The sequence below is a fragment of the Typopeltis vanoorti genome, chromosome 1 (genome assembly GCF_054136105.1).
Source record: "Typopeltis vanoorti isolate ZY-2024b chromosome 1, IOZ_Tvanoo_1.0, whole genome shotgun sequence".
Lineage (NCBI taxonomy): Eukaryota > Metazoa > Arthropoda > Arachnida > Uropygi > Thelyphonidae > Typopeltis > Typopeltis vanoorti.
In genome coordinates this window covers 160,713,169-160,729,378 of record NC_143549.1, presented here as the reverse complement: position 1 = coordinate 160,729,378, position 16,210 = coordinate 160,713,169, and the positions used below count along the sequence as shown (strand labels likewise).

The window sequence follows — 16,210 nt, the reverse complement described above, 5'->3', positions numbered from 1 at the left end:
CAAGATTCATAAAGAAAACGTTCCTCTTCGTCCAATAGTTGATGGAAGATCATCACCTACATACCTACTAGCAAAGCATCTGGCAAAATTAATGAAAGGAACAATTAGACACACAGAGACCTACATTAAAAACTCTCAACATTTTGTAGAAAAAATCAAGAGTATGAAAATATCAGAAACGGACATTGTGGCTAATCTGGATGTAGTGTCCTTATTCACTAATGTACCGATCGTAGAGGTAGTTAACATTCTGCAAGATCTTTTCCCTCAAGACATCACACAACTGTTTCATCATTGCCTGAATTCAAATTTCTTCAAATTCAACAACACTGTATTAAAACAATTGGAAGGACTAGCCATGGGTAGCCCTCTGTCACCACCATGCGCAGACCTTTTTATGGAAAAACTTGAAAAGGATATTCTTTCCACCATTGTACCAAAACCATCAATTTGGTGGAGATATGTCGATGACGTGTTCATCATCTGGAAAGACACCATGGAAAACTTTCTCGTATTTCTGAACAAAATCAACTCACTACACAATAAGATCAAATTCACTATAGAACTAGAGAAAAACAAAGAACTTCCTTTTCTTGACATCCTAGTGAAGAAAGAAGATAACAATTTCCAACTGTCCATTTACAGGAAACCCACAGATACTGGTAGATATCTACATTATTCGTCCAACCATCATAGATCACAAAAACACAGCATCATTCACATGCTCCGTAATAGAGCCTTAAGGTCGATTTCAAAAGAAACAGAGGTACGGAGAGAACTGTCACTAATATCTAACACTCTATTGCTTAATGGATACCCTTCTAACATTTTAAACAAATTGCTTTTTAAAGACAACCCCCAACAATGTGGAATGGAGTCCCAATGTGTGTCCACAGCTGTCATTCCATATATTAATTCAGTTTCCACAAAATTGGCAAGAATGTTAAAAGCTCATAACATCAGAGTGGTTTTTAAACCAACTACCATGATCAGACAAATCTTAGGATCACCTAAAGATGAGGTACTTTTCTTCAAATGTCCTGGAGTATATGAAATTCCATGCATGTGTGGCCTTTCTTACATTGGTCAGACTTCGAGAAGTTTTGAAATAAGACAAAAGGAACATGTGGGGGATGTCAATCATAATAGAATCATCACATCTGGTTTAGCACATCATTTCTCAACATCAAATCACGTTATAGATTGGAAAAACAGTTCTAGGCCTTACATCAAGAATGACTACAGATACAGAACTTTAAAAGAAGCAGCTGTGGTATTACGCACAGGCAATAATTTAAATAGAAATCAGGGCATTGTTTTTAAAGACATATGGAAAAATCTCATCTCTCTCAGTTCAACAGAATTACAATATGCAAACAACTACAAAACACGTGGTCATGTACCGGTATCTGACTGAAGCTTTCGAACACATGCACGCCTTCAAACAGAATGATCAAATGTAACGGCCTAACAGTTACTAAAGTGTATGTTTTTTGAAATGTAACTCAATGCATTTGTTTTCACACCAGTTCATCCTTGAAAATGCTAGACAGTGGCTTGTGAAACTTGTTGGCTCTTTGTATATATATATTTTATCATTTATCTTCTGGTCTTTTAATAATAAAAGTTATTTATTGTAATACATCAGACCAAATATGTACAAGTTAAGTTAAAAAAATAGCTTTAGTTTATCATTTCTGTTTAGATTCAGACAATGAAGCAAGATTTCACAACTTCTTTTGAATAAGTCATAACACAATTACTTTTTTGAAGGATCTTAATCTTCTTCCAAAGGATTCAATGTTTGGTAGAGATGGTGTATTCTGAAAGTTCTGACTGTTCTAGCTCATGGAATTTAATGTAATTGAGGTTCATCACAATGAATAGCTGCTGATTTACCAATCTGGACAACATATAACTCACGCTGGTGTGAAAATTTGATAAACTCCAGGACAGACTAAAGGTGGAAATATATCTATCTAGCTATCATTTTCTTTTTTCTTTTTTTTTTTTTTTTAGAGCCTAAAAGAAAAAAAACAAACAGAAATCTTATTAATAGGACAAAAGGACACCTGTAGGGTAATTGATTAAAGCAGTTTATGAAGAACCCATAGAAGAAGAAGAAGAGAAATAGTTCAGCTATTTTGGCATTTTAACATATAAGGAATGGAAACATGATAAACCATATCTTGGAGCCAGATGACAAGGAAACCCTGTAGTTATTTATGGATTTATTGACATAAGGACAGTTAAATCCATTAACAAGTCTTCTGGTTTTTTCTTCTAGTTGTTTAATTTGAAAGTCATACCCAAGATACCCTTGACTCTAGGGTGAAAAGTCTGTGTTTACTAAAAATATTACATAAGTATTAATCCATAGTGAGTTTTATTTAGCTGCAAAAGATTATTGCTATTCAACATTACTGCTGAAGAGAATTCTAGAAAGCCATAATTCAGAATAAGTTACTTCATTAGTGTTGATTTGGTGTTACTACACATTTTCTCTTATTAGATCAGTCTTGTTATCAAATAGAACTTCTTAATAATTCATATTCTTTTTTATAATCAGTGTGTTTTGTAAGATTGATGGAGGTTATTAAGGTTCTTGGTTAGCATAATGAACATGAAACCTAAATGCTTTGAATGCATTTTGGTTTAATGTTCATTAGTATAACCTAGTATAGTTCATTTTTTTCTGGTTAATATTTTTTATAGTATGTGTATTCGAGAACTTTTTCTGTTTCATAATTTTATAACATTATGGGTAGCGGTTAGTGATAAATCATTTTATGAATTATAAAAGATGAAAAAAAAAAAAAGATTTAACTCTGTTGTAGGTGCTATGAAATGCTATGATCTAATGGCACAATAAGTTAATTATTCATTTTTATGAATTGTGAAAAAAACTAAAAAAAAATTAACTGTGTTGTTATAGGTTATACAGAAATATTCCTTCCATTATATTTACCTGGTAGAATGTGCAATGGAAAACCACAGAGGTAATTCATTCTTAGAAAATGTAAGATTGATTGTGAATGCTAATGATGAAATATATCAAAGAGTAGTATATACTTTTTATTTTAAGTAATATTTTTTTCTGTTTTCCTTTCCCCCTATTGTAATGAAGTCTTATCACTGTCACTGGTAGTTTCCACTAAAATAGTATCAGTAGTTACTAAAATAGTTCCACTAAAATAGTATCAATAGTTACTAAAATAGTATCAATAGTTACTAAAATAGTTCCACTAAAATAGTTCAACTACCATTTTTTAAAGTGAATATCTTTTTAATTGAATATGAGTCCATCATTTTGTTTTGGTGTTAGCCAATAACAGTACAATCTGGTTGACAAAATTCCAAATTGCCAGCCCATTCTCATTCATTCAGCAAATGCCTATTAAGAGGGTGCACCATGAGAAGGTGAGGATTGGAAATTAGGTCAGAAAGAAGGCTCTGTGAAGTGTGAAGGTTCTTTAAGACCCCCCCAAAGTTTTGAGCAGGATAAAATTGAATATTTACCAGCCTGGTTGGCCGAGTGGTTAGCGTATTCACTCTCAAGACAAAGGCTGTGGGTTTGAATCCCACCGTGGGCATGGATGTTTGTGATTGTCTGCGAAAATACTAGTGGTGATGATGGGCAGTAGATGCCGTTGGTGTAGATGATGATGGTAGTTGCAGTTCGTTGTAGTTGGTGGTTTGAGTGGTGGAGACAGAGTTGTAGAGTATGTGCCCTCCCTTGATGAGTCTTTGGACTCCCTGGAGGTGTTACATAATAATAATTATTATTTTTTTTTTTATTGATTTCTGAAATATTTACACAATTATGATAATCATCTTTAGTGACATTCCAACTTGTCATTTTTACAAAATTCAGCACTGAGTGCTGCATATGTGATTCATTTTCTACATTGCATTTCAATTAAAATTTTGATTATACTTTTTTTTGCATCTATATTTACAACACTTGTTCTTCTAATATTAACAATGAAGATTACACGAAAGTTTTGAATAATGGATGATAATAATAATAATATAATAATGTCTCAGATGAATTACATACATATGATTATTACAGACATTTTTTGCATGTTTACACATTATGTATAAAATAACAATTTTTCTATATTCATCGTACAGAGTATTTACATATTTACAATTAATGCATATTACACTTCATGCTCGGTCATTATACATAATAATAATAATAATATATATAAAAACACGGTACATAATAATAATAATAATATATAAAAATACTGTACATAATAATAATAATAATATCAGATTTAAAAAGAAAGGTGTGTGTGTAAGAGAGTGTAAAAGGAATCAATTTGAGTTCAGAGATGAACTCAAATATTGTTCTAGAAAAATATGAAAGAACATGAAACTGAAAATAAAGATATTTTAGATGTCTGGAGTAATTACTCTAAAACCAGTCAGCAATAACTAGCTGCCCTCTTTCAGCTGTAAACGGATCAAGCAAGTTATGAGGTGAAGACATTTGCAGTCACAAAGGATTTCACACATATTGTTTACACACCCACCAGAATATGACAGCCTCAATCACGCCTCAGACACTTTGTATCTTTTCCTCACTAGTCACCCATCTAAGTATGCTTTGAACGTTATCTCTCCTGTAGGTAGCTCAGACCACAATCTAGTGCAGCTGTGGAGCAACACAACATACACAACCACTCACATCCATACATTGTATGGCATCACAAGAATGTCAGGTGAGATGATCTGTAAAACTTATATGCCTCATTTCCTTTTTCAGATTACTATTTCCGACTATTTGAGTCAAAACTGTGTGCGGAATGAATCACCAAAATAATTCTTATCGGCATGGAAACATTTATTCTCCTACACCGTAAATTCCTATCCTCAATTTAAGTCATCGTTCTCCCACAAGTGTGCCAGGGCTATACAAGAAAAGAGTCAAGCATTCTGTGATTGGCTTGCATCCCAAACTCCATCTTCCTCTGTCGCATCTACTAAAGCCTGGAATAGCTGCAAGAATATTATCACCACATTGAAAGCTGACGTTGAGAAAGCTAAAAGCAGGAAACTTGCATCCTGTTCAAACGGCAGTCATGCTCTCTGGGCTCTGGCCAAAGCTGTTGGCTGTAACTTCTGCCAATAATACTCCCACCACTATTACACCCAGATGGTACAATTATATCCTCACCTACAGAAAAAATGCTAGAAAAAGCTGACCTCCTGGCTTTCTACACTGCCCAAAACAGTTAGGGGATATTTTAGTTTCTGTCGGATAATTATAAATTTCTACAAATAATTATAACTATGGATACTTCATACACGAATAAATATTTCTTACTTATGGATAGGGTATAATTGAGATATTTTTTCAATAATCGATATTTATTACAAATTTAACAAATTATACATTTTAACGTGAAATAATTTTAAAAATAATAATAACAAGAATAGCCAAAAACACTTTTCTCAATTTTTAATAAAATTAAAAATTAAAAATTTTTAATATTTAATATTTAATATTTAAAATTAGCTAAACAAAAGTCATGGGAGGACTTTGGCAAGAACATAGAAAATAAATATCAAGGTGGTGGTAAGATAAACCGGAGGTTGTTGAAGAAGCTTAGAAATGGATGAAAGAGTGCTGTAAAAGGAGTTAGAGATGATAAAGGTGGCATGAAAACAGGAGAAAAATATATCCTTGAGTATGGAGTAATTACTTCAAAAAATTGCTAAATGAAACAAGCAGTGATGACAGCACAGTGATAAAAAAACACTGACCAGGCATGCAGTCAGGAATACATATTCATACTTGAAGTAGAAAAAGCCATCAAAGGCTTGAAATGTGGAAAGACAGCAGGAGTAGATGATATTCGACCAGAAATGCTGAAGTGGTATAAAAGTCTTACAGTGGCTGCACTCATAGTTCAGATGGCCTGGACAGAGGGACGAATTCCTGATGATTGGAGTAGAGCTCTAATAGTACCCATATATAGAAAGGGAAATAAAACTGAATGTGAGAATTACAGAGGTATTTCCCTACTGAGTGTTCCTGGCAAGATCTATGCAAGCATACTTGAGAAACGTTGAGAAGAATTGTGGAAGAAAAGCTTGGTGAAGAACAAGGCTGTCAGGATCAGATCTTCACTTTATGACAAATAGTTGAGAAAGCATGGGAATATAACAAAGATCTGTATTTAAGTTTTGTCGATCTGGAAAAGGCATACAACAAGATGCCAAGAGAGAAGCTATTCAATACACTACAGTTATATGGTGTCAATGGGGCATTATATCAAGCAATACTTAGTCTTTATTTGAGTTGTAAGTCAGCAGTTAGAATTCAAGGAAGTACAGGAAGATTTTTTAATGTTAAATCTGGTGTGAGACAAGGATGTACATTATCCCCTCTGTTATTCATTATCTATATGGATCACATTATGAAGGAAAGTGGTATTAAACATGAAATTGTTTTGGAGATGTTAACGTCAGCTCTTTGCTTTATGCGGATGATGTTATACTTCTAAATAAATCCGCTACAAGTCTGCAAGATTCTCTCACTAAATTGAATAACTGTTGTAATAGATATCGTTTGAAGGTCAGCAATAAAAAGACAATGAAAATAGGTAGAATCATTGAAAATGTCACCTGTGTTCTGAACTGAGAACTTGTGGAACAAGTTAAAGATTTCAGCTACTTAGGCACGATTTTTAGTGAAGATGGTAAACTAAATATGGAAATAGACAACAGAATCAACAAAGCTGGTATGGTAGGAATTCAATTGAATAAATTCATATGTTATAAGAGAGAAATTAGTCAGATCACTAAATTAGCTGTATACAAGACAGTGTTCAAACCAGTTTTAACTTATGGATCTGAGAACTGATTCAGAAGTAAAACACTTGACCAAAGACTAGAGACAGCAGATATGAAAGTTCTGAGAAAGATTGGAGGCATGAACAGGTGGAATCGATGGCAATATCATATTAAAAACAAGGATATTAGGAAAGAACTTGACATTGTCAGCATCCAGGAATGCGTTAGCAAAGCTAATCTCAGGTGGTATGGTCGAGGAAAGATTAACAAAACGTGTTCTCTGCCAGGTTGGTAGGTAAACGACCCAGAGGAAGACCAAGATATAGGGGGATTGATATGGTACAAATTGCCTTAGACGATAGAAATGTAAGATCTGATAATGATAATGTTGGAGTCTTGACAAGTAACCGTGTGATTTGGAGGAAAATTGTAAATAGGAAGTTAGTAATGATATAAATTTTTCATGTAGTACTATCATATCCTGTACATCCCCTTGAGGGTACATGGCAGGAATTTGATGATAATAAAATTTTTAATATGGTCTCCATTAACAGCCAAAATAGCGGGACATCTTGATTGCATCGACCAGATAAGATGATCAAACAGTTCTTGTGGGATATTTCTCCACACTTCTGTGAGAGCAATTTTGAGCTCTTGATTTTGAGCAATCGTGGTGGTACCAATCGATCAGAAACGCATTTACCTAAAGCATCACAGGCAAGTTCGATTATATTACAATCCAGTGAATAGGCAGGCCAGTCCATTCGTTCAATTCCTTCTTCCTCAAAGCACTCTTGTACCAATTTGCATGGTGTGGATGAGCACTGTCATCCATAAAAACGAATTCTTGGCCAATTGCAGCAGCATAAGGACGAATTATAGGTTCCAAAATCTCATCGTGATACCTTTGGGCTGATAAGGAACTTTTTCTGATAAAATAACGATCATTATGGCCACCTATACTTATTCTAGCCCATACATCAAACTTCTACATTAATGTTGGGGTCTATCACAAACAAACTCATTTAACTCATCTACTATTTATTCATCTACTATTTAACTCCTTTCCACTCGAGGGTGGTGTCTGTGCATATCTGTGACATACCCTGCCAGAGAGCACCTAACCTAGAATCACCCAATTTCGATCTTCTTTGGGTAAAGCTATCCCCTCCCCCACTCAGTCAAATTCATCTGCTGTCTCTATCACTCTCCTAATACCACCAATTATTCTGAGCTCTTTCCTTTCCTCTCCCTAAAAGTTGATTTTCTCCAGTCCCACTCTCCTAACAGTGAAATCATCCTCCTCGGAGATTTTAATGTCCACAACACCAACTGGCTTTCCTCTTCCAGTTGTACAGATCCTGCAGGCAGAGATGCTGAAACATTAGCCATCACTAATGACCTTACACAAATTGTTCAAAAGCCGACCAGAATACCAGATAACCCGAACCTCTCCCCAAATATCTTAGATCTCTTCCTTTCTTCCTCCAAATATGTAGTGAATGTAGTGAGCCTCTGGGTAATGCTGACCACAACCTAGTGCTCATCTCCTCCCCCATGCAACAATGCTTACACAGTCACTCCCACACAAGAGTAGTTTGGCATTATAACAGTGCCAAATGGGACAGTCTCCGAGATTATTATGCTACATTCCCATGGTTGGGTTATTGTTTCCGGTCTTCCAGTCCAAACACATGCACCGAATATATCACCAAAGTAATCTTCACTGGCATGAAAACATACATTTCCCACACTATGAACTGCTCCCCCCCCCCCCCCCCCCCCAACTAAACCCTGGTTCTCCAAAAGATGTGCCAAGGTGGTACAAATGAAAAATTAGGCATACTATAACTGGCTCAAATAAAGAACCCCATCCTCCTTCACTGCCTATACTGAAGCCCGAAACAGATGCAAGAAAATTATCAATGCTTCTAAAACAGAATTTGAATGGGCAGAAAGCAGGAAGCTTGCAGCCTGTCCAAATGGCAGCCATGCCTTTTGGTCTCTTGCCAAGGCAATAGGTTGAAATTTTTGCCCTACATTTCTCCCACCCATACATTTCTCCCACCCATACATTGCCCTACATTTCTCATACCCAGATGGCAACATCACCCACAGAAAAAGCTAACCTTCTGGTTTCACACTTTGCCTCCAATGCACACATAACTGACAATGGCAGATGCCCTCCAGTCATTCCAACTGCCCAATATGTAATGCCACCTGTATCCTTTTGCCAAAAAGATGTCATAAACCTGTTGTCTAAATTTGACACAAAACCCCATCATCCTTCAATGCCTATACTCAAGCCCAAAACAGATGCAAGAAAATTTTCAATGCTTCTAAAACAGAATTTGAATGGGCAGGAAGCTTGCAGCCTGACCAAATGGCAGCCATGCCTTTTGGTCTCTTGCCGAGGCAATTGGTCGAAATTTTTGCCCTACAGTTCTCGCACCTCTATCGTACCCAGATGGCAACATCATCCACAGAAAAAGCTAACCTCCTGGTTTCACACTTTGCCTCCAATGCACACATAACTGACAATGGCAAATGCCCTCCAGTCATTCCAACTGCCCAACACGCAATGCCACCTGTATCCTTTTGCCAAAAAGATATCATAAACCTGTTGTCTAAATTTGACACAAAAAAGTCTCCTGGCCCTGATGGCATTCCTCCAATTGTCCTGAAAGTCTGCACAACAGAACTGACTCCTATCCTATGTCATCTGTATACACTCTCTTACACCACTGGTATATATAACCCAAAGCCTGGAAACTGGCCCACATTCAACCCATTCCTAAAAAGGGTGACGAATCACTGCCATCTAACTACCGCTCTCTCTCACTCACTTCAGTCCTATCTAAAGTGATGGAGAAAACCATCAACTCTCGACTCCTACTCTACCTTGAAGGTGTCCAGTTAATAAGCGACCACCATTATGTATTCTGTCGAAGCTGATTAACAGGAGATCTACTCTTGTACATCACCCATCGCTGGACAAATGCCATGGAGAAATTCGGCAAATTCCAAGTAGTTGCATTTGATATCTCTAAAGCCATTGACCAGGTCTGGCACAAAGGCTTACTAAGCAAATTCCCATCATTTGGACTGTCTCAGGACTTCTGCAGATGGATTGCCAGCTTCCTGTCTAAACACAGAGCTCAAACAATTTGTTCAATTGAACAAGCTCTTAACCATGAATATGAGACCATCAAACATACCTTTATAAAAAATGGATACAGTATAAAAACATTCACAAGATCCTCCACAAAGATACCACTAATAACAAAAAAGATTTCAAGAATGCTATTGCTATACCATATGTTAGAGGCATTTCAGAAAAAATAGAATACTACACAAATACAACATCAAAACCACCTTTAAATCCCCGAGGGGGTTTAAAGGTGGTTTTGATGTTGATCCAGTTCTTCCAAGGATCCCCTGCCACACCTAGCCCACCCAGGGGTTTACAAAATAGATTGCACATGTAACATACCATACATAGGAGAAACAGGGCGAACCATCCCAATCAGAAAGGATGAACACAAACGACACATAAAATACTTCCATTATGGAAAAACCGGCCTTTCTGACCACGCACTCCAAACATACCACAGAATTGATTGGAAAGGTACCAAGTCCCACTGCACCAAAACCTGGTTCGAGCAGATATTCAAGGAAGCATGTGAAATGCTCAAACATGATCTGAATCTGAATAAAAATGATGGTCTAACCATTCCAAGAATGTGGAGGACCCATCTGCAACCTTCATAGCAACCACGAAGAAAAATCTCAATACAAAAGAAGACTTGGTGAAGTGGTTTTTTTTTTTTTTTTTTTTTTTTTCCCCTGAACATTCAATAGCAACCTGTACTGTACAAATCCAGAAGATAATCGTAATATAACAATATAAACTGTATAATTCCAGAAGAATCCTAGTACGTGAGGACTTGAGCAGAGTTTATTGTAGTTTTTATTGGTAATTTTTTTTTTTTTTTGTAATCACTAGAGGGCAGGCTAAAAAAAAAGATTAGTTAACAATGTAGATGTAATTTACCTTTTATTATTAATCAGTAAAATAATCTTTTCAACATGTGTGTTTTGTGTCCCTAAATTTATAAATATGAATTAGTATCAAAAAGTTTGCAGTGAGAACAAGGGTATTATAAATGTTTTGTATGGGATTCTCCCCCCCCCATCCCTTAGGATGGGTTGAGCCCTCCTAATGAGGGATTAAGTATGTGTTTTATGACTGTAGATCATTGTTTGTTCATTGGGCCAGTTTACTTGTTCTGAGAGATGAAAAACCTGAGTTTCCTTGTGAAAAAAACTCCTACCTCTGTATGAGATTGGCTAATCTCACCTTTAGTCAAAAGATACCAGATAAAGGTTCCTCCTGTCTTGGACAGGAATCGAACCAAGGTTTTTCCAATCAAAGGGCTTCATCTATACTGACTGCGGGGGCTCTATTTCATATATCAAACATTAAATGATGGATTTTTTGAGGATGGTTTGTTGTCAGGAGTGGTTTTTGTGTCAAGGGATGTACATGGAGAGGACGAATAACAGAAATGGAAAATTGTGAGTATCCAGGGAGTGCAATATCCTAATGGATTGAGATGTTTTTTTATCAATGGAAGACAAGTGAATAAGTGAATGTCAGCTGATAGAATATGAAAGCAAGTGAAGAATAAGAGTTTCGAGTGGTAGCAGACAGAAGGGTTAGTATGAAAGTATGCAAGGGAATGCATTCACTGGATGCAAGCCTTAATAGCAAAGTTTATGAAGTTGAAAAATGAGGTGCTTTTTATTGGAACTGTATAAAGAGAAATGAAATGAACCATATGTGGTATGAAATTGGATGTTTGGTAGAAAAGAATCAAATGAAATATAGCAGGAAAAAGAAATAACAAATAGTTCAAGATTGGCATTGTGTGAAAATTCTGTTTTTAGAGATAAGTTGAACAACAGGGTATAGAAGGTTTGTTTTTCAGGAGAAAGAATGAGCCTGGTGTTTGAAGAATTGGATATGAAAGATTGAATGAATATGTGAGTTATTTACTTGTGACTATAGCAACAAATGGTTTGGTTGGACAGAAAGAAAAAAAAAATTAACATGAATATTCAGAAGTTTATCAAGGAGAGAGCAACAGTAAAAAGAAAACTGTGATCAGTGTGATATTGTATGAAATGACGATTTGTGATTGGCAACAGATGTTAATTTATATATGGGGCAGAGGTGAGAAGAAAGAGGTATATTATGTGAATTTATAAGATAAATTTTGACAAACTATATGAGTTAAAGCATGCATATGAATGGATTTGGTGTCATCTGGAGAAGAGGCTGTTGCACAGGGGATTGGGGTAGAGTTCAAGGTGAACAGGAGATCTGAGGAAGGAAGGAAGAAGAGTTGCATGTGTAAAAGAATAAGATAAGTGTGATTGAAAGGGTGGTTCTCAATGGATTGACTAAACTAGGGGTGTTGTGGTATTTGCCCTTGCCAGAGATGTGACAATCCATTTGTCCACCAGAAATACGAAATAATCTTTACTATCCTCTCAAGACCTTTGACTTTTTCTTGACCAGTGCTTCTGTGTATACTGTAGATAGAGTTTCCCAAACTGTGAGGTGTACCTCCCCTGGCGAGGTACAGACAGAGTCCAGGGCCAGTGTGAAGAACCTTTCAGTCATACACTGTTACAATAAGTCCACCTTTCTCAACATACTAGTTTCAAGTGAGTCAGATGATAGTGGAGGGGGCACAAACATTGCTTTTGCTTATGGCCAGATTGTCAAAGTCATACACGTACAAATCAATCAGTTTGGATTTTAATGTATGATGCTGATAAGAAGAAGAATGATCTCATCGAACTACAGAGCAAATCTTTGCTGAGGCAATATTTCATGAATCAAAATTTTAATGAATTCTGGTGTTTCCAAATAGTTGCATACCCAGCTTTGGCAACTAATGCTCTTTTAGCCTTAATCCCATTTGCTACAACCAATCTATGCAGATCTGGATTTTCAACATTAGTTAGTGTGAAGATTGGATGCCAGACATGATATTTGGCTAGCACTGTCAAAGACTGTTCCTAATTGGTCAAAAGCAGCAACATCCATCTCATTAAAGCGGTTATGAAGAATTATATAATTATTTTATAATTGTTTAGGATAAATAATTAATTTAATTTCATTTGAACATTTTTATTTTTTATATCTTTATTAAAAGTAAAGTTCATTGTATTGCTTTCATTGTAGATTTGTGTTCATTTTAGTGCTTGGATTTTTAGGAGAGGTATGTACATTAAGATTACACAAAAGGGAGGTGTGATGGCAAAAAGTTTTTAGAACACCTGCTGTACATGTTACATGTTGGTCCTTTTTTGATATCTCAGACTGTAACTTCATCCAAGTTTCCTTTGGTGTGTCACATATTCAGTCAGCTGGTTTGCTTTGTATCTGTTGACATTGCAGTGGTGCAAAATGGGATATATCATCTCTTCTCCTTTTTATTGTCTGATTACTTTTTCTATTCTCCTGACCAAATGCTTATACAGACAATAGTAGAAATATTTTTAACAGGGGTGCACCTTCATTCCCTAAATCATCAACTACTATCCATGCTCGTGACATAGATACTATCTGAGCATAACAAATTACATCCCACAATACCAAGAACAGTTCACTTCATGCCTCTCTATTTTCACCAGAAAATAAAAATCAGAATTAGCTTGAACACAACTAAATGAATATCTTGAACACAGAGCAAGGCCTTCTCCTGATGGAACCCTTCCAGTTGTGCTAAAATCTTGTTTCAGAATTACTACCCATCCAATATTGTATATTCAGATGCTACTGGTTGTCGGGCAGCTATAGCCTGGAAACTAGCTGATATTCAGCAGTATGAGGTGAATCCATGTTGCTAATTTCTAGTTACTGTTCTTTTGTTCTTTGGCTATAGCCAATCTCTTAGCCATTGAGTTGTTCTAGGACATTTATTGGTCTGATACAGAAGCCTGCTCACCAAACTACTTGTTTCATAGTGTGCCTTCTGTCCTTTCCAGTTGGATTGCCAGCATCTTTTCTAGTTATTCACTGCATAGCATTGTACATGTCACAGTACATTACTGCACTTCTCAGATTTTCCCATCAGTGATGGAGTATCCCAGCTCTGTACATAAATGACCTTCCCACAGTGATTTTAAATTCTCTCCATTGTTTTGCTGATGGCAGACCACTGTACCCCTCTTCTTCATTTGACAAACCTTATAATGTGCAATCATTTGAAGATTCAAGATCTCCTTAACTAATGCCTCAAACTCTGATCTTACTATTTTTTCAGTTATTCTTCACAAGAATAACTTGTGAACTTCACCACTACTAAAACAAAACACAGTTCTGTTTTATTTTCTGCAGAAAATATCACTCACTTTACTTGCCCTTCCTTTTGATAATACATCTCCAAACACACTCATGCATCTCAGTCATAGCTTGTTTTATTAAAAAAAAAAACAAAAAAAAAAAAACTGCAACTAGATGTTATTTTACTCTCATGACAGTATATTTCACCTCTGTTAACCATTAGTCACTAGACTACCAGATGGGTCTTTTTCTTTTTCTTATCAATGGAAAACATGCAGTATAGGCCATACAGGATGGCAATGTGAGTTAATGTTCTGATATCTGAACATTAACTCACCGCACCATCATGCACAAATATATGGCATGATAAAAACGTAGCACACAGAACTAGAAACATTTCATCAAAAGACATCATACTACAAAAAAAAAAAAAAAAAAATGCAATAAATCTTCACTAGTTTCACCAATAATGAAAACAGTCCATCAAAATTATTATAAAAAGAAAAAGCTAAGCTGTTATGTTATGGAGCACCCTAGATGAAAAACATGTCCTTTGACTGTAATTGTATTTTTTAATTAACAATAAAATAAAAATTTAATGAAGTAATCATATATATATATTGCCTACCTTTGTTGTGCTTTTGGCAATAATGATCAAAGATCTTTGAAATATGGAGTGGAAAATTGTAGATGGTGATTAATGGGTATGATATTAGTGATAGGTAAAATAGTAAAATGGAACTCCATTCAGTTGTAAAATTTAAAACAGATATGAATAACAGAGTTAAAAGCATAAAAGTAATAGAATACTAATAAAAGATGAGAATAAATCCAGAATAAATCCAGAATTTTTTCAGAAGAAAAAACAAACCAACCAAACTTGAAAAGCCCCAACTACAGAAATAGCAGCACATGCATTAGAATACACCCACATTCCACAAATAGACAAAGTGACCATTCTTAACTTCCAAAAAAAAAATGAAACAATGTTAAGAGTATTAGAAGCCGTTGAAATAAAAACACACTGCAATACTGTCAATGTCTATCACACCTACATTATATCTGAGGTTTGGCAGATCCCCAGCAACAAAAAAACTTTCAATCAATTGAAATACCTTAACTGCATTGACACAAAGTATGTAATGTACACTCTTCTTCTTCTTCTGCAGCTTCTCCCACTTAAGTGGGGTCACTGTTTTTAATGAGTCTCCTCCACACCTTCCTGTCTTGGGCTGTCACCACATCCAAGTTCTTCATCTTCAAGTCCTCTTCTAGCAGCTCCCTCCATCTCTTCTTTGGCTGCCCATGCTTCTGCCTTCTTTGCCCTCCCCCACACACAAAGGGATTAGGGGAACTCCATATGAATAAATAAATATGGAAAGGAATCGTTTTTCCCTCCTTCCTCTCCCTTAAGACTTTGCCAGAGCTGAGACTTAAATTAAAGAGCATAGCCAAAGGCTGTTTAAGTCAAAGAAAGAGCTAGGACAAATTTTTGACAAAGTTAATGAAATAGGTAAGAACAGATGACTTGATCTCAATCTTAGCAAGCCAAAGATTATGGTTCTCAAAGGAAATGTAGACAGGGAAGCTCCTGAGAAACAAGTGTATCTTAATGGCAAAAGAATTGAGGAAGTCAGCAAGTTTGAGTACCTGGGATCTATTATTAATGTGAAGTATTGCTGTTCAGAAGACGGTTAGGAATGGCTAAAACAACAGTCAGAGACTTGTCTAAAATCTTGAAGGATGGATCTATCTCCATGGGGACAAAGTTGAGAATTTTGGATGCAGTATTTTTCCAATAGCGTCTTGTGGATGTGGGACATGGAACCTAAAGAAGTTTGATAGGAAAAGGATAGCTGCTTTTGAGATGTGATGTTACAGAACACTGTTGAGGATATCATATACTGAAAGGCATACAAATGAATGGGTGTTAGAAAAGATCAGTAGAACTTTAAGGCTCCTTAAGGATATTGACAAAAGAAAGATAAAATATTTTGGATACATTGAGAGGATGGAAGGAGGACTTCTCAGAAAAGTAAT

At 35.8% G+C, this 16,210-nt stretch overlaps 1 protein-coding gene across 1 annotated transcript in view; it reads left to right on the top strand.

Annotated features, from left to right (window-relative positions):
• Window positions 1-16,210, top strand: part of LOC150110585 (FIGNL1-interacting regulator of recombination and mitosis-like) — a 390,780-nt gene that overhangs the window by 209,387 nt on the left and 165,183 nt on the right. The window contains exon 12 of the mRNA XM_090399827.1: window positions 2,936-2,999. Within this exon, the coding sequence (XP_090255953.1) occupies window positions 2,936-2,999 (64 nt within the window). The remainder of the gene's footprint in view (window positions 1-2,935; window positions 3,000-16,210) is intronic.